Genomic DNA, 21,976 nt, shown 5'->3' on the forward strand with positions numbered 1-21,976 from the left:
ATGGAGTGCTCAAGAGGCCTGTCTGTGACTACATGTCCAGGCTGTTATAATACTTGAGGAGTTCACACTTGATACTTAGTTGGTGACATCTAACTACAGAACCCATGACCAGTTGGGGGTTGTGCCCTGCTTCTTAATAGTCTGCCCTGTGGTTGGAACCCGCATTCATTAGCGTGACAATCCCAAAAGCCAAATGTTTTTCTCTTTTGAGACAAAAACCAAATAATTTTGATTTGGAAATGTGACCGCAGTGCCTCACGGAAGCTGTAGTTTGGCTGCCTCCTGCTCCCATTCTTCTCTATGGGCCGGGCTCCCTCACTGAACTACATCTTTCATGATATACCACAATCAGGAACTACAATACAAGACCAGCCCAAAATCTGGAAAGCATGATGGTGGTTCAAAGCCCTCCTAGCCTCCTTAAGAGGTGCAGCAAAGAATCTCACCCTTGATTACTCTGTTCTACCTATCTGTAAAGACAGGTGTAAATAATTCTTATCTAACAAACATAAAAGGAGAATTTTCAGGCTTAGTTCACTACTGCTTGTAAAGATGCTGAAGAGTGGATGTATGTAAATGGGAAGTAAGTAGGAGGTTAAATAATGTCAGTGCTCACAAATGAGTACAATATTTTACTTCATTAAGTGGAATGCCACAAATAATACATCATATCACACAGTAAGTACCTCTTCCCCTCACCCCCCCCCAAAAAAAATAAAAAGTTCAACAAAATGTTTATTAAGGAGGGTAAATCATGAAAGACTAAATAGTTTATTTTGCTTATAACCTTTCACACGTCACTTGTTCATTAATGTGACACATTCCTGGCTGGGAGCTGGCAAATGCCAACTCTCTGCCATTCTCAAAAACAAGTAACAAAATGATAATGTTTTATTAATAATGCCAATCTCACAAAGGCTGACCAAGAAAAGCTGCCTTTATTTGGGGTTTAGTCATAAGAATGAAAAAAGCAAGTTATAACATTCTGATTCTGGAGAAAGAAAAGAGTAGGTAGGGAACTGAATTAGTCTCAAGCAAGGGAGAGAGATCATGGATGTGAGAAAAACCTATGACTGTTTTTCTTAAAGAAAAATAAGCGTGACAGACATTGAATTCTATTCTCATTTACTATGTAAAGCAATACAGTCCAGCTTTGAGGTAGCAAAGAAACAGTAAGAATTCAGTGGGGAGAGCGAGGGACCATTACACTTAGTTACTTGCATTTTTTAAAATCACACATCTCATTGGGCCCATGATTCTTGTAGTATTGACTTTGCTTTCATTTCCCCTGCTGGATTCAATGTGGATGACACTGTGCTTTCCCTCCAGTTCTCACACACACATTCAGGGTGAAGTTCCCCTTGCTTCCTCCCATACAGAGAGTTTGTCCTATAGGTTAAGTGGGACTTAAGAGATGCATTTCATAGCCCTCCTATGGGCTCTCTGCACATGGGTGGATTAAATCTTGACTGCCTAGATTCAAACCCCTCTGATCCCAAAATCAGCAATGGATTGTGCACGGGTTGATTCTCTCACAACATTTTTACACAAGTGTAATTCCATTGATTTCAGCAGGGTTCTTTCTGATTTACACCAGTGAGAGATCAGAATCACCCCCCTGATATGTTTGTCTCTAGCTCAATTCCAATTCCTCTCCATTACTTAACCATCTATCGTGTTAATCTGTCTTCTTACCCATATCCAACAGTGAGTTTCTGAACCTCACAGAACAGCTCTGAGTTCAGAACTGGCAGTTCTCATCTAAATACATTGCTATTTTAAAACCAAAATCATGTTTAGATTCTTTAGTGTCCCTTGTACATTCACTCTTAATTATGCACTTTCGTACATGAACACAAAGTTGGATGCATAGTCAGTGCTGGTATTTGTCAGCATGGAAGATGCATATTTTCTGACAGCTGGTTCCTAGCAATCAGCGTTTTATGATGTAACATGCTCTATTTTAAGACATACAACTCATCCTTTCCTATCTGCCCTTAATGAATTACATGTGCAATCAGCAAGCACAAAACACTCTTACTATATATTTAAACTTACTTGTAAGGTATCCAGGCTGAAAATAAATATATATATATTTGTAATTATTTTATTTTTAAATTTTAATTACATGCCTCCCATGTTTTATGCTATTCTCCATCCCCTAAATTCCGTTCACAAATATTCCCTTGTCTCAACTTCAAATTATGTGCCAATTAAAACAGGCAATGTTTGTAATGAGTGATAAAACCTGTATCTATATCCTGTATCTATGATTACAACATTGCAGGATACAAAGCACTATATCCTCCCTATATTTTTTTTTCTGTCTGAGCAAAGATATTCCTGTCCTTCACAATAAGTTATGGTCTTTAGGAAGAAGTATTCAATATGTGTTTCAGAATTTGCTTCTTATGATGATAGATAAAATACCCCTTTAACCATTCCTTCATCTCAGATGTTTTACAGATCAGACTAAACCCTTTTCTCTCCATTACATTAACGATAGCAAAACTGGTACAGGAAGTTCTTTGGGCTTTAAATCAGTTCAAAGTACTGATTAAGTGGCTATCAGCTACTTTGCTGATATTGCTGATAAAAGACTTTCATAATTCCACAGCTGCTAGTTGTTACATTAAATTGGATCAATTTATGATGCAAATATGTCAAAGGTGTTCATTCTGGAAAATGTTCTCTCTCTCTCTTTTTTAATTTTAGTCATTGCTTTGAGACTTACTGGGATACCTTTTTAATTGGTGCAACATCCAATTTGTGCATAAAATGAATCTGTATAACCAAGTACCAGAATGGTGAACACCAATGTGATATATGCCATCATGTGCCAGCAATGCCCCTCTGCCATGTACATTGGCCAAACTGGACAGTCTCTACGTAAAAGAATAAATGGACACAAATCAAACGTCAAGAATTATAACATTCAAAAACCAGTCGGAGAACACTTCAATCTCTTTGGTCACTCGATTACAGACCTAAAAGTTGCAATATTAAAACAAAAAAACTTCAAAAACAGACTCCAACGAGAGACTGCTGAATTGGAATTAATTTGCAAACTGGATACAATTAACTTAGGCTTGAATAAAGACTGGGAGTGGATGGGTCATTACACAAAGTAAAACTATTTCCCCATGTTTATTTCCTCCCTTCCCCGCTGTTCCTCAGACGTTCTTGTCAACTGCTGGAAATGGCTCACCTTGATTATCACTACAAAAGGTCCCCCCGCCTCCTGCTGGTAATAGCTCACCTTACCTGATCACTCTCATTACAGTGTATATGGTAACACCCATTGTTTCATGTTCTCTATGTATATAAATCTCCCCACTGTATTTTCCACTGAATGCATCCGATGAAGTGAGCTGTAGGTCACGAAATCTTATGCTCAAATAAATTTGTTAGTCTCTAAGGTGCCACAAGTCCTCCGTTTCTTTTCACAATACAGTAAGATTTTTAAATGGCTCATATGCCCAGGTCTTGTTAAGAACTACCAGGATATGAAAGGTTCACCCGATCAAATATGTAATGCGATTTGATGGCTAAAGTTTGAGAGAGAAAGTCTTTAGTTGTAGATCAATAGCTACTCTCCTGTCAGGCAGCAAGTGTGTTGTCTATTATGTTAGTGATTAGGCTGACAGCCATTTCACAGACAGAAGAGAATCTGCCAGAGCTTCTTGCATGCCTCAAGCCTAGCCTGATCTGCACTGTGTAGATGCAAGACACGACATAAGTCTGGGTCATGATGATTGAGTTGGTGCTCTGTTCCTGCTTATATCTTTCCTGGGCATGCTATAGATTCTGACAAGTGAGGACATTTCTTATTGTCACAAGCAACTCCTTCACAGCATACAGTGGATCCACTGATGCTTCTTTTTCCACCCCAGAAGCTGCCCTTACCTTGAAATAATTGTACTTCTGTAGTGAGGAAAATGGAGTAATTAAATCAGTGTGTTTCATGACTAGAAAACTACTGGTCTCTGCCTGTGATGTGATATGATACAAGGTTTGAATTGGACCTAAATTCATACCCAACTCCATACTTCAGGAATCAGATTGCTCTCTACAGGGAGAACATGAAATGGAATATCTCATTGAAGATATTATTGGTCTAATAAGAGTCTGGCTTAGCCATCCAGGACAAATCTAACCTTGCAACACTTTGCTGTGGCAAGTTTGACAAGCTAAAAGTATTTTCTCGCCTCCCAGGCATGACTAATGTGCCTGCATACAGTGTGCTATGCATGTGGTCTTCCAGTAACTGAGCAGCAATAAGAGAATTTGGAAAATTGACGATTTGCTTGATTTTTAGGGTTTTTTTTACTCCTTAGGGTTTGAAGGCTTGTCTATATTTCTTGTGTGTTTAAGTGTTAAAAAGAATTTCTTGTCTGGTGAACAAGCTACATCAAGTTCCCAGCAACAGAGTCAGGAACTCAAATTAAAGCTGGCCAAAAAGAAAGGGAAAATTGGTATTTTAAAAATACCAAACAAAACAAACCTTTTTTTAAGTCAACCTGTGATTGGATTGGTCAATCCACAGAGAGAAATTTTCATGGCCATTTCCTTGTTTTGTTTTGTTTTGTTTTGCCCACTCTTTTTTATTTTTGACATTTTAAATTTTGCCAAAATTCCAAACAAGTTGAGCAGAAATACTGTTAATGTTGTGCCAGCAAAATAAGGTAACATAAAAACTATCACCTGCTACAAGCCCCTGTTCAATCCTCCCAATCATGGGAGTGGGAACTCATTTGTAGGGCCAGATGTGACTGGTAGGGGATAGAAGTGGTTTAATGTGATTTTCTGTTTATTGTGAATTTTAAAACTTTGTAAGGGGCACCTAGAGCTTGGGAATGGATGCTTTCTCCTACCCACTTCATTCTTTTGCCCTATGATCTTTCCCTTGGATTACATATCTATAATTTATTGGCTGATTACCTACTGTTCTTTATCTTATGATCTGTTGGCTGTCTTTACCCACTATCCCCATGTGTGCATCTCACACTTAGTTCTGAAATTTTTCATGGCCATATCTATCCCCAGTCTCACTCAGAGCTCCTGAATTCACATGAAGGAATTCTGCATGTGGACCAAGGACCACGCTCATCTTTAATCAGAATTCAATTCTTATCATTTTTTACCATTATATACACTCCCTTGTTGTCCTTCCTGTTTAAATCTCTGCTTTATGCACTCCTTCCACTTGCTCTCTCTCCCACTGATGATAGGTCTGAGCTCCCCCTCTATCTGGCAGAAAAATACAAAGTCATGTGGATTTCCAAACTCACTAAGATGGATCTTGCTAAGTTCCTTAATCATCCTCCCCATACGGAGGTACTTGGATATAATTTGAGCCCACATGATGAACACCTACTACATTGGGAAACTTTTCAGAACTATCCCCCAGGATAAGGGAAAATAATAGATTCATAGATTCATAGATATTTAGGTCAGAAGGGACCATTATGATCATCTAGTCTGACCTCCTGCACAATGCAGGCCACAGAATTTCACCCACCACTCCTAAAAAAGACCTCACACCTATATCTGTGCTATTGAAGTCCTCAAATTGTAGTTTGAAGACCTCAAGGAGCAGAGAATCCTCCAGCAAGTGACCCGTGCCCCATGCTACAGAGGAAGGCGAAAAACCTCCAGGGCCTTCCAATCTGCCCTGGAGGAAAATTCCTTCCCGACCCCAAATATGGCGATCAGCTAAACCCTGAGCATATGGGCAAGATTCATCAGCCAGATACTACAGAAAATTCTTTCCCGGGTAACTTGGATCTTACCCCATCTAAAAACCCATCACAGGCCATTGGGCCTATTTACCATGAATATTTAATTACCAAAACCATGTTATCCCATCATACCATCTCCTCCATAAACTTATCGAGTTTAATCTTAAAGCAAGATAGATCTTTTGCCCCCACTACTTCCCTCGGAAGGCTATTCCAAAACTTCACTCCTCTGATGGTTAGAAACCTTCGTCTAATTTCTAATCTAAATTTCCTAGTGGCCAGTTTATATCCATTTGTTCTTGTGTCCACATTGGTACTGAGTTTAAATAATTCCTCTCCCTCTCTGGTATTTATCCCTCTGATATATTTATAGAGAGCAATCATATCTCCCCTCAACCTTCTCTTAGTTAGGCTAAACAAGCCAAGCTCCCTGAGTCTCCTTTCATAAGACAAGTTTTCCATTCCTCGGATCATCCCAGTAGCCCTTCTCTGTACCTGTTCCAGTTTGAATTCATCCTTCTTAAACATGGGAGACCAAAACTGCACACAGTATTCCAGGTGAGGTCTCACCAGTGCCTTATATAACGGTACTAAAACCTCCTTATCCCTACTGGAAATACCTCTCCTGATGCATCCCAAGACGACATTAGCTTTTTTCACAGCCATATCACATTGGCAGCTCATAGTCATCCTATGATCAACCAATACTCCAAGGTCCTTTTCCTCCTCCGTTACTTCTAGTTGATGCGTCCCTAGCTTATAACTAAAATTCTTGTTATTAATCCCTAAATGCATGACCTTACACTTCTCACTATTAGATTTCATCCTATTCCTATTACTCCAGTTTACAAGGTCATCCAGATCCTCCTGTAGGGTATCCCTGTCCTTCTCTAAATTAGCAATACCTCCCAGCTTTGTATCATCTGCAAACTTTATTAGCACACTCCCACTTTTTGTGCCCAGGTCAGTAATAAAAAGATTAAATAAGATTGGTCCCAAAACTGATCCTTGAGGAACTCCACTGGTAACCTCCCTCCAACTTGACAGTTCACCTTTCAGTAGGACCCGTTGTAGTCTCCCCTTTAACCAATTCCCTATCCACCTTTCAATTTTCCTATTGATGCCCATCTTATCAAATTTAACTAATAATTCCCCATGTGGCACAGTATCAAATGCCTTACTAAAATCTAAGTAAATTAGATCCACTGCGTTTCCTTTATCTAAAAAATCTGTTACTCTCTCAAAGAAGGAGATCAGGTTGGTTTGGCACGATCTACCTTTTGTAAAACCATGTTGTATTTTGTCCCATTTACCATTGACTTCAATGTCCTTAACTACCTTCTCCTTCAAAATTTTTTCCAAGACCTTGTATACTACAGATGTCAAACTAACAGGCCTATAATTACTTGGATCACTTTTTTTCCCTTTCTTAAAAATAGGAACTATGTTAGCAATTCTCCAATCATACGGTACAACCCCTGAGTTTACAGATTCATTAAAAATTCTTGCTAATGGGCTTGCAATTTCTTGTGCCAATTCTTTTAATATTCTTGGATGAAGATTATCTGGGCCCCCCGATTTAGTCCCATTAAGCTGTTTGAGTTTCGCTTCTACCTCAGATATGGTGATGTCTACCTCCATATCCTCATTCCCATTTATCATGCTACCATTATCCCTAAGATCCTCTTTAGTCTTATTAAAGACTGAGGCAAAGTATTTGTTTAGATATTGGGCCATGCCTAGATTATCCTTGACCTCCACTCCATCCTCAGTTTTTAGCGGTCCCACTTCTTCTTTCTTTGTTTTCTTCCTATTTATATGACTATAGAACCTTTTACTATTGGTTTTAATTCCCTTTGCAAGGTCCAACTCTACTTGACTTTTAGCCTGTCTCACTTTATCCCTACATATTCTGACCTCAATAAGGTAGCTTTCCTTACTGATCCCTCCCTTCTTCCACTCCCTGTATGCTTTCTGCTTTTTCTTAATTACCTCTCTAAGATGCTTGCTCATCCAGCTTGGTCTACAACTCCTGCCTATGAATTTTTTCCCCTTTCTTGGGATGCAGGCTTCCGATAGCTTCTGCAGCTTTAATTTAAAATAATCCCAGGCCTCCTCTACCTTTAAACCCATAAATTCTTCAGTCCAATCCACTTCCCTAACTAATTTCCTTAATTTTTGAAAGTCAGCCCTTTTGAAATCAAAAACCCTAGTTGCAGATTTATTTTTGTTAATCCTTCCATTCAATTTGAACTGAATTAGCTCATGATCACTTGAGCCAAGATTATCCCCTACAACCATTTCCTCTATGAGGTCCTCATTACTCACCAAGACCAAATCTAAAATGGCATCCCCTCTAGTCGGTTCAGCAACTACTTGCTGAAGGAATCCATCAGCTATTGCATCTAGGAAAATCTGAGCCCTATTATAATATAATACTAATATCCTCTTGGTCTTCATTTTACTGCAAACACGTGGCTCTTAAACCAAGATTCCCTTCATTCCCACAGTACATTAAGCCACTGAGCCATTGGCTCTCTTTCCTTATTCATACTGAATCTAATACCTACACTGATAAACTACCTAATTTAATTTTTGTTCCATGATAATTTCCTATGTTATATTAATTTAACCCCCATTCGTTCTGTTTACTTGATTTACCTGTAGCAATGATTACATTTCTAGTCACTAGTCACCTGTAGTATTTCTGTGGAGCTCTTCAATTATATATGTATACCCATATACAGTATTTTCTCAATTATTTATAAGTCTCAAAGATAGTGTTAACTTTGAGTAAATGCTCATGTCATGACTGATAATTAAACTTACCTTCAGTGAAGTATCCCCCTAGTCCCCATTTATGCAATAGATTTTAGATGGAACGTGTATTTTTCTCTTTGGATATCTATGCTACACCCTGATATGCATTCATAAATGGGCAGACCCAAATAGAGAGACCCACTTTTGATATAATAAAGAAGTATTATGTGTTTGCACAATCTGTATGTGTATATTATACAAACACACACACACACACAGAGATCTCATTCTCTTTCCTTTAAATATGTACCACTCTATCATGTGAAGAACTGGGTTAAATTAGTCCCTGATGTAACTCCACTAAAGATTTCAGTGGAGTTATGCCAGAGAAGAGTTTAGTCCATTATGAGAGGCAGCACTGTAGGATAGTACAATAATTGGTAGCACTATAATAAGATTAAAATAAGATGAAGCACAGTAAAGAAGAGTGAGGATAACATTGTGGATCCGCTCAGAAGTTTAGCATTTTCTTTGCTGAATACTGTAATTAGCTAAAGGTAGCATTATATCATTCACAGCTTAATGCAGACAACCAATTGATATACCTCTGCTTCCCCCAATCTCTAATGATGTAAGGTTTCTGTTCACAATGAAGTACATTTCTCTGCCTGAAGTAGCCGCAGGTCTTCAGCCAAAAACACCTGAAGAACTGAAGAAAATTGATCACCGATAGAACTTTTGAAATAATCGTGCAAAAAACAATTTATTGTAAAAGATTTTGCTTTGAGCCCAAGTAATCTGAAAAATTGCTTACAGTTGGCAAGCGCTAATGGATTTACATGAAAAAATTGTAAAAATAATGACAAGGAATCAGGAAGAAATGACAAGAAGTAAGGAACAGGCTGACCTAGAATCAAATGATGAATTGTCTCTACAGCATTTTAGGAGCCAAGTATAAGAAGACTTCTTTTTCCAAGGCCTGTGAAATAATCAGGTACAGTAGTTGAGAAACAGATTATATCTCTGGTTTTGTTGCAGAACCCCTTGTAGAAGTACATGTGCTATATATTAATATGTGCAATGTGATTCTTCAAATCACACTATCATCCCATCAACAATTTGTGTGAGATCAAAAGAACTGCAATCTATATGTGAGTAGTTCTCCTCAATGAATCTACTCAAATCTGCAGGGAGACACTGATGAGTGTTTATGTTAAAGTATCCATGGAGATTTTATATATATTGTGTATATATATAATTATTCTACCTAAAAAAATACCTAACTTTAAAAACATTGAAGGTGCTGCCCCTTTAGCAGTGTGTAAACTGGAAGTACTATTGAAGGGTAGTGTTCTGCTCTAAATATACCTGTTAAATACAACAATAGAAAGTAATGTTCTACTATTCAAACAAGGTGATTGGCTGAACTGTGTCTCATAACCACTGTGGCCGAACTGTGTCACATAAACCACTTTCCACTCCGAGAGCAGCAGATTACCATTCACTGTTCTGACGTAGTCCATATGGCAGGTGTTTAAGTGCTTTTTTTTTCCTGTGTTTGATATGTGTGTGGGTGTGTGTCTGTGTGTGTGTGGGTGGGTGTGTGTCTGTGTGTGTGGGGGGTGGGTGTGTGTCTGTGTGTGGGTGTGGGTGGGTGTGGGTGTGTCTGTGTGTGTGTGTGGGTGTGGGTGTCTGTGTGTCTGTGTGTGTGGGTGTGTGGGTGTGTGTCTGTGTGTGTCTGTGTGTCTGTGGGTGTGTCTGTGGGTGTGTGTCTCTGTGTGTGTGTGGGGGTGGGTGGGTGGGTGTGTGTCTGTGTGTGGGTGGGTGTGGGTGTGTCTGTGTGTGGGTGGGTGTGTCTGTGTGTGGGTGTGGGTGTGTGGGTGTGGGTGGGTGTGTGTCTGTGTGTGTGCGTGTGTGTGTTTTTAAACCATCAGTACAAAATGAAAATTTTATTTCAGCTGTGTTTGCATCATTAGCTTGCTGGCAACCATATAAGCCTAAATTATCCATGCAAGCAGTTTCATTTATTGAGATCTCTTGCAGTAAAAGAGCAGCAATCAAATCAGTCAGCCCAAATTATCCTTGACATTAACAAAGGGCTCTCGGATCATTGTAAGAAATGACTTTCTTCTCTTATTACCAGGCTGATTATGTTGTAGCTGCTGCTCCTGCAGCAGCACCACACAAAATCTAGTTTAAAATAAAAATGTTTATAACGAGCATGTCATTTTCATTGCCAGTGTTTGTTGTGTTCAATGTTCCAATAAATATACATTATACAGATTCGCTACGATAGCTTGTACTTTCTTCAGCTGGGCAGCCACATGCAAAAAATATTCAGGCCCTGATTCTGCAACCTCAGCCACATCAGTAGATCCTTATGCTTGGGCCTAGTCCGTGGAGTACCAAGGGGCACTGCAGAGAATCAAAGGTCCATCTGTGTGTATCAGTTTGAGTTGACTGGGTAGAAGCATAAAGACAGAAGTTTAATACCCATCCAGTCTGTTTCTGGGGTACTAGCATTCTCACTAACAGTTTCTTATTCTTATCGAGTCTCTGGTGTCTGACTTCAGTGGGAGTCAGGATTTAGCTCTATTACATGGGAGCAGGACTGGTGTGCTCAAGAGGATCAAGGTGACTGGTATACTATCCATCAACATCTGAAATACATTGTCACTGGCATCCTCTCTGAACTCAATAGAAGTTTCCCATGTGGAAAAGCCAAGTAAAGCCGGAAGATCTGGCTCTTAATGTAACTTGGCTCCCCTCCTTGTAACATAGGGCCCAATAATCATTACTTCTACTAACATAGTTAACTAATGGGCACTGTTCAGAGTTCAGCTAACAGCACTGACTAGACAGCTATGAAAAACTAAGATGTGACAAGAAATCAAGTATAATAGGACTTTTTTCCCTATTTTCCTATTTCTATTTTTTTCCTAAGTTGCAGATTTTGGGGGTTAAGAAAACCCATCATGCTTGCTCCAAATCCATTGAAAACATGGGGGAAAACAAAGCTACCAAGCAGGGAAAGGACAAAATTAGTAGAAAGGAAAAACATACTCAAGTGTCAAAGAGCAAAAATATAATTAAAGCTAGTAAAACAATATCGTTGTATTGACAGTGTCCTACAAAGTACTTCTAGTTTGGGGTCTAAATATTATTTCCAGTTAAGCATTGTCAATGGAAACAAATATGGCCCTGTGGTTAAAGCAGTACTTACTTTGTGCCAGGGCTGAGCCAGGGCACCTCTAGACTTGGCAGTACATAGCCCTGGCACCTCTGGGCTTGCCATGTCAGCTATAAAAATAAAATATTGCTTGAGCCCCAGCACCTCTTTCATTACAAATTAAGCACTGGGTTAAAGCACTGGACTTGGACTCAGGAACTCTGGATTCAGATTCCAGCCCTGTTCTACGCCAGGCGCTTTATCCTCTCTCTGCCTCAACTCCCCATCTTTAATGTGCAGAGGATACTCTACGCAGCATTCTGAGGATAAATTCCTGTGTTAACAGCTGCCATATGAGAACACAGATAGATTGAGAAGCTGCTGTCTGATGGTTGGAGCAGGGGACTAGTAGACAGGACTCCTGAAATCTACTCCAACCTCTGCCACTGAGACAGTGATGCGGAATCAGTGTATGCCTTTGGCAAGGTCTCAGGTTCACCTATGCCTGTATGAAAGATCATAATGCTTATTTTCTGGGAGCATGGGAGAATTGGGGAATTTAATTAATTAAGGCTTATGATGTTCCTTGAGATACTTAAATGAAAAATGCCGCAGAAATGCAATGTATTATTACTAATCTCTTAAAAAAAAACAGAAATAACTGTAATTAGAGGGCCATACCCTGCTCTCAGTTTTGAAGCGGAACTCTCCATTATTCTCAGTTGTTCACAGTTCATTGCTTTCTGGTTCCTGTAATAGAAAAACAAACAATAATGATATAGGCAGTGATTTGCTTGGTTCAGAAAACTAAACACTCCAAAGCTGCCTTTTTCTTGAACTCAACCCTTCTAAAATGTTTGGTTACTTTTTATTCTACATGTACCTTAAAAAAACCAAAAACATCAGCTATATCCTACCAGTCCTATCATGATGCCTGGCATGAAGCACTGGAATCAGTGTTTTCAGAAGGGTGATTGAAAACAATGGGGAATTCTCCTTCAAACTTCACGACACAATGGCAAAGCTCACATTGACTTCAAACAGTCCTGGATTTCACTCATTACATATGAAGAGTCCTCCAAAACTGATGGCATGACATGAGTTATACTATGTCCCTCTTTAATTACATGGTAATTACATAAAGTTTCCCTGGGTAAATATTCTGATTTGTATTATACCATAAGTTCTGAAGAACTCTCCATTATTTTCAGTCACTTTTTCCAAGACACTGATAGGATGCCAGTTCAAGATAGGACTGGTTGAGTGGCAGCCAAATATCGTTGATATGCATGTTTTTAAATGTATATAAATATACACATAGATACACAGCTTGATTGTATCTGCACATACTTTGATTGTACTGGTTCCTGGGCCTCCACCTGTACCATGGATTACAGTATCCCCTTTCTCCACCATTCATATGTTGCTTGCCTTCCTAGATGGTAAGCTTTTCGTGGAAGGGTTCATGTTTGGACAGTATCTATCACAATTATTTTCTGTATGCAGCAGCACTTAGAGGCCCCAACAACATCAGCGCCCCGTTGTGCTGTACAGGCACATTATAAGCTTTTGGGGGCAAGGACTTACTGTCTTAATAAATAAGACATGCAAAGGATGGAAGGTGAACCAGAGATGCAAAGACTTGCCCAAGGTCACAAAGCTGGTCAGCGGATCTCATATCTTCTGAGTCCCTGGCCAGAGCCCATACCACTAAACCACATTCCTATGCGGCCCTGATCCTGTTCAGGCTTTTGAGTTCTCCTACAACTCAGATAAACAATACGAATAATAATCAAGGATAATCCTATTGCTTTCTTTCCAAGGGAATAAATGATAAAGGTAGGACTTCAGAATTTCTGGTTGATTCCACTAATAAGTTAATGCACTAGATGCATTAGTAGATCATTTTGACATTTAAAGTTTGTTATAGCATGTCACTGCCTAAGCAGATTTGCTGAGTTGACACCCTGAAAATATAGCTGAAATTTTCCTTGAGTTCCTTAGTTCATCACCCTTTTTATTACCACACATACAGTTGATCTGACTTATCTAGTACATCAGCAGAAATTTTCTAAATCTTACCAGTGCATTACTACCAACAGCTGGCTAGATTCCACAAGGTACTAGACACATTGATAGATATTATGATTGATAGTCCTCTTTCATCAGTGCATTACTCTCGAGAGCTAGAAGTAGGCAGAAAACACTTTTTGAAAATAAACCAGGGCTAAAGACATGGACCTGTCCTTCCATTGAGCCCTGCCTCATCTATGACCCTAGAGAAGACAGAGTGTCCTGAGGCAGCAGGAGGCAGGGAGTGGAGGATTAGAGAACTGTTGGTTCCAAGGCAGAAAAGTCCTGGGGTAGCAGGACTCAGAAAAGTGTAGCTTCTGGGTCAGGAGAGTACTAGGAAAAGGATGGCTGTTCCCCTATCCCAGGTGTGAAGAGAGGGTAAGTGGAATCTCCATCTGAGCAGCCAAGGAGAGGCTTGCATTTTTGTGTGCATTAAAAATGGTCCTTTAAAGTTGTAATTTAGTGTGAAATTATCACACACATGGGCAGAGGAGTAGAGAAGAGTTAAAAAATCAAGAGACAGACTAAGAAATATGATATTGTTTCATTTTTTTTAATCTCATGAATTTTTAGCCAGCCATTATTTTGGAGGGTCTGACTCATAATTTTTGATCTCCTGAGGTTGGCAAGTCTGCAGGTCTCATCATTTACTCAGTAACCCAAGCTCAAAGAGTGCAAACAATGTGTAAAATGATTAACACGGGGTGATGGGAAGAAGTCACCTATGTGTATCACACTTTTGTGCTTTGCAGTTTGCTATTTCAAAGGTAAAGACATTTTGCCAATATAGATAGATCTGTAAGGAAATGCTGTCTCAGCACACAAGATCGCATAAGTGAAATGTGCTATTGTTTGGAACAGGTGTTCTGAGGAGGAAGAGTGGGTGCATTGTTATGTTGTTAATATACATCTGATCCTGATCCCGCGCCACTTCCCGCAGCTCCCATTGGCTGGGAACGGCAAACCGCAAATGTAAACAAACTGTCTGGCGCCTGCCAGTGGATTATCCTGACGGGCCGCATGAGGCCTGCGGGCTGCAGGTTGCCCACCACTAGTCTAAAGGGTCAGTCACGGACTGTAGCTTTTTGATTCAATCTAAAGCTAGCTACTTCCGTTCCCTCACATACCTGGTCTTTGGGCAAGAAATTATCATTTAAACCCACCAATCCCCATAGCCTTTTTTTAAAATAAATCTTTACAAGCCTCTGGCTCAAAAGCTAGTTCAGTGTGGTACCTATGTCAAAGAAACATAGAAGGCAAATACGCTTATTTACTAGAACTGCTTGGAAACTTCCTGTCAATGATTTTCTCACCCCTGTTTGCAAATTCAAAATTTTCCACAGGAAAATTTCAGTTTTGGGGGGGGGGGAAATGTTTTTCCGTCAAGAAAATTAAAATGACAGGTACCTGTCTGCCTGCCTGGGAGACTCTTGCTATGGCAGAAAGTGAAATTGACTCGAGCCTTCCATGTAGGCAGGCAAGGCTGACTGCCCTCAGCCACTCCACTTCGCTCCTAGCTATAGGGCTGGAATCAGAGAGCTGGACTGCTTAGCCAGAGACAGAGAGACATTGCACTAAGCTTCCCCATCTTCCCTCCAAGCTCTGGGGCCAAAGATGCTGAACACCCCAGGTCTCTGCCTCTCTAGTGGCTGGTCTGGACGGCTCTTGTCAATTTTATCTGCAGGTGAAAAGTAAAATTGACAAGAGCCTTTGAGGGGAGCATCTGGGAAGGCAAAAAAAAAATCCATTTGGGCTCTCCTGAAATGGAATTTTCTTGAAATCCCTTCCTACAAAAAAAAATCATGGATTTGATGCTTTGCCCTGGTTCAGAACAAAAATTAACTCAAAAATCAAAATTTTCCTCAGAGGCAATTTCTGTTTTCCAGCCAGCTCAACTATTTACTGCAGAAGGTTTGAAAAGACATGAAAGTAAGAAGTCTAAATTACTGATCTGTTTTGCCTTTCCTGACAGCTTCTTTCAATCTTCTCTTGTTCCCGAGATCCACTAACTTACTAACAAGAAAAAGAAAAGGGAGAGCATGCAGGGAGAGTATTTTGAGGAGGATAAAAATGCTGTGGATAGGCTGTGACAGCCTTCTTTCTTGAGAGGATGTTATCCCCTAATCCAGGGATTTTTGCTCCTAAATTTTTAAAGTTAAACCTGGTGCAGTTCTTAAAAATATTTTTCAATGAATCTGTGTAGCTTTTTAATCCTGTTAGAATAGATGTGTTGCCTTAAGAATACTCCACATGCTTGCTTTCTTTCCTTCCTAGGGGTTTATTATTCTGCATTCAAATTTTGTGCATGTAATTGCGATTAATATCAATTGGAGAGACAACTCTCTAAATCAAATTTGATGTGTTGTAGGTGTAGGCATAGCTGTGCTCAACACAATAGTTTTGGCTTCCAGTTCTTCCTGACAATCTGTTCTCAGTTTTGTGTCTGCACTCCTTTGCCTTCACTTGGAGTTTCAGGTTCACATGAACTGAAATACTAAAAGCAAAACATTGCCAGAGTCACCAAGAGTTGCCTGATTCCAGTTAGAAATTGACTGTAGACTTAAATGCCTGACTGTATTCTGCAGATATACTTGTACAAATGTACAACATCGCCCTTGCACTGGTTTCAAACAGAGGTTAGTTGCATCCGTACAAGCCCCTTTTTACACTGCTGCAACATTAGCTACATTAGCACAATTATCCCCAGTTCATACGGGCCCTAAGATGCAATGAGAACCAAAAGTTAATTACCGGGGAGTTGGTCAGGCTTTTAGGTTAATGTCTGATATCCACCCATGTTCCCAAAGGTTCTGGACCCATGTTGCTTATTGGAAGAAATGTGACTCAATATCAGCTTTATACATTTTATTAAAACTACTCTGTTGCGGTTCAGTGATGAGACAGAACACAGCTTTTTGCAAGCAAGCAGGCTGGTCAGCGGAGATGGGCTGTTCTGCCCCCCCTGCCTTCCACCTTCTCCTTTTATTATATTTCTCCCCCTAAGCATTACACACTGCTACACAAAGGAATGTATGACGTTGATTCATATGCTTAGTTACCATCCTCTATCTACTACAATCCTGGTTCTCAGGCCTTGAGCCCAGGCTAAAGAAACCTCCCACAGTAGCTGTCCAAACAATCAAGTTCTCAGGGTTCATATCTAGCCCTTGTCCTTGGATAGAGCAATGTGTGCATTGCTTCTAGGAAACAGTCAGGGTGTGCCCCGCCTGCTTCCAGGTGGAATAGCTAGACATTAACCCTTCATCTCCCCTTTTTTGTTTATTGATAATTGGCCATCTCATGGTAGCCGCCAATTTGTTTTATCATGCTATTTAACTCCCAGACAGACAAGGACATAACCTGGGGAGCTTTCCAGGGCAAAAATTTTACAAAGTCTTAACAAGGAAGGAATACATTGTACACAGCAACAACAAAAAATAAGCCCAATAATTACAAACACAAAATAACCAAAAGCTTAACATCTGCAATATAATCATCTAAAAGGGATACACTTCTTTTACTACAATTGTAACCAGCAAAAGGCAATATAAGTATCATTCTACTAAGACAGCAAAGGGTGCCATCACTTAAATTTGCAGGAATATAATTAAAGGTGCATGAACCACAAGTAAAAACCCATCCTGATGGTAGGATGATATGGCCATAATTATATGAAACATTAACAGCATGGGAACAATTTAAAAGGGATTGAGAAATTTTTTGACAGCCCAATGGCACCTTTGTACTAGTGCAGTTAACTACACGCGCACAGGTGACATTGTGAGCCCCGGCCGGGTACGGTGTGTGAAGGAATATAGCCGTGCGAGGCAGAGTATAGTTGGCCAGGCCCCAATTAGCCATGCTAAAATACTGGGAGAAAAGATTAGCATAAGCAAAGAGCAGTATCTTATTCTCCTTCGGGCTTGTAACGGGGGAGGCGCTTCCGAGCCAACCCCTACAGGAAATAGCAGGCACAAAAGGCACACAATCATCACAGAATTAGCAGTGATTTGGGCGAGAATCGCCACAAACAAAGTCTTAGGAGTTTCTGGCTGCTGATCTGCTGCCAGTTTTCGTTGAGCCGTGGCGACCAATGCTTTTACTGCTCCCCCTGTCACGGGCTGGCTTGGGACGTTACGCCTCCTCCGTTTCCGTCCCGCCGTTGCCGACTCGGGGGGCAACGCGGTCTCCTCCAAGGTCAGCTGAAACTCTGGTATGGGATTCGACAGCCCCTGGTGCCATGCCATGTTGTTTAAGTGCTGGTCGCACGCACCGGGCTGGAACCCACAACGGTCCTGCAGGGAGAGACACAGCAGCATATCCCCGACCCCAAGTGATTAGAGGTGCTGGGCCCAGCCACTGTGGATCGGGCAGCTGACGGTAAAAGACACGCGGTCTTTCCAGTACCTCAGATTTGTGAAAATGCCGATCCGCAGGGGTCTGCTGATCTGCATTCAGTGTTAAATTATTTAAAGTAAACAAGAGAATATACATCTGTTGTTGAATGTCTCCTAAGGTTCGGAGACGCAGCTCCCCTTGTTTTAATTGTTTATCTAGCAAGGTTTTGAGTGTGCGATTGGCACGTTCAACAATGGCTTGGCCCGTGGAATTATAAGGGATTCCGTGTTTAAGACGGACGTCCCAGCGGGCACAAAAGGTGGAGAGGGCTGCAGAGCAGTAGGCTGGGGCATTATCTGTTTTAATTTGGCAGGGGCGACCCATAACAGAAAAGCAGGCCAGCAAATGGTGAATAACTTTGTTAGTGGCTTCCCCACGTTGTGGGGTTGCCCAAAGGAAGCCTGAATAAGTATCAACGGAAACATGTAAAAATGAATAGGGGCGGAATTGTGATACATGAGTAACATCCATTTGCCACAGCTGATTTGCTGCGGTACCTCGGGGGTTAACAGCATAAGAAAAAGTAGGAGCAGCAGCAGCACAGTGGGGGCAGGAACGAACAATAGAACGTGCATGATCAGCAGGAATGTGAAACTGCCGGGCCAAAACAGAGGCAGACTGATGAAAAAAGGCATGGCTTTCAATGGGGTCAGAAAAAAGGGAATTTACCTGACCACGCAACGCGCGATCGGCGCGTGCATTGCCCTCAGTGAGTGGCCCAGGCAGAGGGGTATGACTACAAATATGAGCAACAAAGTAAGGGAAATGACGAGTGGCAAGAAGATGCTGTAAGACGGCGAGTGAGACAACGTCGATCCAAAGCCTCCTCCACCCCGAGTTCGATCCTCGGCAGCTGGCACCTGATAGGGGACTAAAATCAATTGTGCAATTGACCGTCCACGCGGGAGCGACTGTGGAAGATGAGTCCACACCTGAACCTTAATAATGCCAGTGTAATCAGCATCAATGACCCCTGGAATGACAAAAAAGCCCTGTTTCCCAGCATGTGAGCGAGGGAGAACAAGACCTACAAAGCCGGCAGGGAGAGGTCCCATCACCTGTGTAGGTATGGCACAGACCTCCCCTGGCAGCTGAAAGTCAGTGTCCTCCTGCATGATCAAATCAAGCCCTGCACTTCCAGCAGTCGCTGCCCTCATAGAGTCTACGGATTCCAAGGCAGAGGAGCGATTGCCTGAGTAGGAAACACCCCCGTTTGGCCCTGGGTTCGGGGGGGACCCGTCGCGCGGTTTCCCGACCCGCTACGACACTGATTAGCCCAGTGATAACCTTTCCCACACTTGGGGCACTTCTTTGAGGGTCGGGCTGGTGCCTTAGATGAGCGGCACTCCCGCTGAAAATGACCCTCCTTACCACAGCGGTAACAGCGCTTCCCCTCCTTCCCAGTTTTTCTGAGGGCGGCAGCCAGAACTCCAGCCTTGTGGGCTTGTGTGCCAATGTTCTGGCACGCCCGCAGCATGTCTGAGAGCTCTAAAATACCAGAGACTTGTGCTGCCTGGAGAGCACGGCGGCAATCCTCATTTGCATTTTCAACTGCCAATTTTAACAGGAGCTCGTGAGCTGCCTCAGTGTTATCCACCTGTCGGAGGATAGCCTCCTGCAATCTGTTGGTAAAATCCAAAAAGGACTCTAAGGCACCCTGACGGATACTGACAAAGCTTTTGGTAGGCTTGCCTGAATCCGGGACCTTCTTGAAGGCATGCTGGGCACAGGTGGAGATAATGGGGAAGACGGCCTGAGGGAGTTGAGACTGCATCCCAATAGTAGCAAACTGGCCCTCCCCTGCCAAATGCTCATAAATGATACCTTGCTCTCTATATACCTGGGCTTGGCGTTCTGCCATCTGCCGATACTCACTAAGCCAAATAACATACTGACTGGGTGACAACATCATGCGCAGCAGCGTTTTCCAATCCTCAGGGATTAGGGAGTACCCAGCACCCATCCCTTCAATGAGACGACGCACAAAGGTGCTAGTCAGGCCAAATTCACGAATTGCTTTCTTTACCTCTCTAACCACCGAGTATGGCAGAGTGGTCCAGGTGCCCACGGGGTTGCCCTGGTCATCATTCTGCCAGGTCACCGGGCAAACGGAGACCAGATCAGCCAGCTCCTCTGCTGTAAGATCTGATCGAGCTTTCACTGCGTGAACCATTTGTTGCACCAGCGAAAGCTTCTGAGCAGATGCAGATGAGTCTCCGGGGGGCCCCATGGGGGGAGGGTGATCACACACCGGCTCTGGTGGGGAAGGCCAGGGAGGCGGTGGTAACAGAGGCACTGGGGGCGAAGCAGGGGGAGGGATGGCTGCAGGAGCGGACGGGGGTGGCAGGATCGGCAGCTCCTCTGTTGGTGCTGAAGAGGGCCTTTCCAAGGCGACACGCTGTGTCGCATCACCAGGAGGGGGGATGACTGCAGGGGCGGACGGGGGCGGCGAGAGCACCAGCCTCGCGAGGGAGGGTCTGTCCGAGGCGACACGCTGTACCACGTCGCGGCAGAGGTGCCAGGCATGTAAAGCCTGCACGGGTGCCCGAGGCTCTTTGTGCAATGTCTGGCCCAACCGCTCCCAGTCCGCTAACTTAAGGCTTCCAGCTTCAGGATACCACGGGCACTTGGCACGCACCTCCTGTAGCAGGAGAGTGAGTTCTCGAGCCGGGCAGTCATGCTGAGCCTTACGCAGCAAATACTGCAGCTCATTACGGTGTTGCACTTGCAAAGCAGAGAGGGAGCTTCCCATACTTACCACAATGAAAAATACTCACCGGGATCCACGAAGTGGATGAGTGACGCGTCTGAAACCCTTGCCGGGCGAGGTGAGTGCTGAGGGCCCCACGTTTGGGCGCCAGTTGTTGCGGTTCAGTGATGAGACAGAACACAGCTTTTTGCAAGCAAGCAGGCTGGTCAGCGGAGATGGGCTGTTCTGCCCCCCCTGCCTTCCACCTTCTCCTTTTATTATATTTCTCCCCCTAAGCATTACACACTGCTACACAAAGGAATGTATGACGTTGATTCATATGCTTAGTTACCATCCTCTATCTACTACAATCCTGGTTCTCAGGCCTTGAGCCCAGGCTAAAGAAACCTCCCACAGTTGCTGTCCAAGCAATCAAGTTCTCAGGGTTCATATCTAGCCCTTGTCCTTGGATAGAGCAATGTGTGCATTGCTTCTAGGAAACAGTCAGGGTGTGCCCCGCCTGCTTCCAGGTGGAATAGCTAGACATTAACCCTTCACTACTCAACAAAAATAAATTTGAGAAAATATTTCTCCAAAGCTAAGCTATTATTAATGCTACTAAACTAAGAATTCAGCAATACAACTATCAAATCAAGGTCAAATCAACAAGATAGTCTCAATATTAGATTAAATTATCAGATTGGTTAAATCACTAGGTTAATACAACAGATAATCAACTCTTATAATTCTGAAGAAGAGATCTAAGGAGGTTGCTGTCCATCTGATTATAAATCCCAACTAAAGAAGTTTACCAAAGTCAGTCAAAGCTATAACTGGGAGCTGGTAAAATATCTTAATACTGAAACCAAATGATCCAGTGTCTGAACCATAACCTTAGTGCCAATTATAAAGCTTGTTCCTTTGATTTCAATTGTTGCATAAGGTCTAAACCCTTGCTTCCCTACCCAGCAGATAAGGGACAGACTAATAGAACCTTTTTTTCAAGCGGAAGTTTGACAACTCCTATGTACCAATATTAATATAAATAAGGGTTTAAATACAGAACACACAGTAATGATTTTTTTAATGAGACAACACTTAAGCCAGGTAAAACCTAGATCATTTTCTGTGTGTGGCATGTTCCCA

General features: G+C 42.0%; 1 protein-coding gene across 3 annotated transcripts; it reads right to left on the reverse strand.

Moving 5' to 3' along the window:
* Positions 1–16,655: 16,655 nt before the first annotated feature.
* Positions 16,656–21,382, reverse strand: LOC140915728 (uncharacterized). 3 transcript variants are annotated; one of them, XM_073355914.1, is made up of 3 exons: positions 20,919–21,382; positions 18,811–19,012; positions 16,656–18,038 (listed from the first exon to the last, which is right to left on the reverse strand). In XM_073355914.1, the coding sequence occupies exons 1-3, from the start codon at positions 21,128–21,130 to the stop codon at positions 17,502–17,504; spliced, it is 951 nt and encodes a 316-aa protein (XP_073212015.1). In that variant the 5' UTR covers positions 21,131–21,382; the 3' UTR covers positions 16,656–17,501. The 3 variants fall into 3 exon arrangements, 1 of the variants encoding a protein (XP_073212015.1); XR_012160264.1 differs by lacking the exon at positions 16,656–18,038 and having other exon boundaries at positions 18,046–19,001; XR_012160263.1 differs by lacking the exon at positions 16,656–18,038 and having other exon boundaries at positions 18,046–19,114.
* Positions 21,383–21,976: the final 594 nt, after the last annotated feature.

The sequence above is a fragment of the Lepidochelys kempii genome, chromosome 8 (genome assembly GCF_965140265.1).
Source record: "Lepidochelys kempii isolate rLepKem1 chromosome 8, rLepKem1.hap2, whole genome shotgun sequence".
In the NCBI taxonomy this organism is placed as follows: domain Eukaryota; kingdom Metazoa; phylum Chordata; order Testudines; family Cheloniidae; genus Lepidochelys; species Lepidochelys kempii.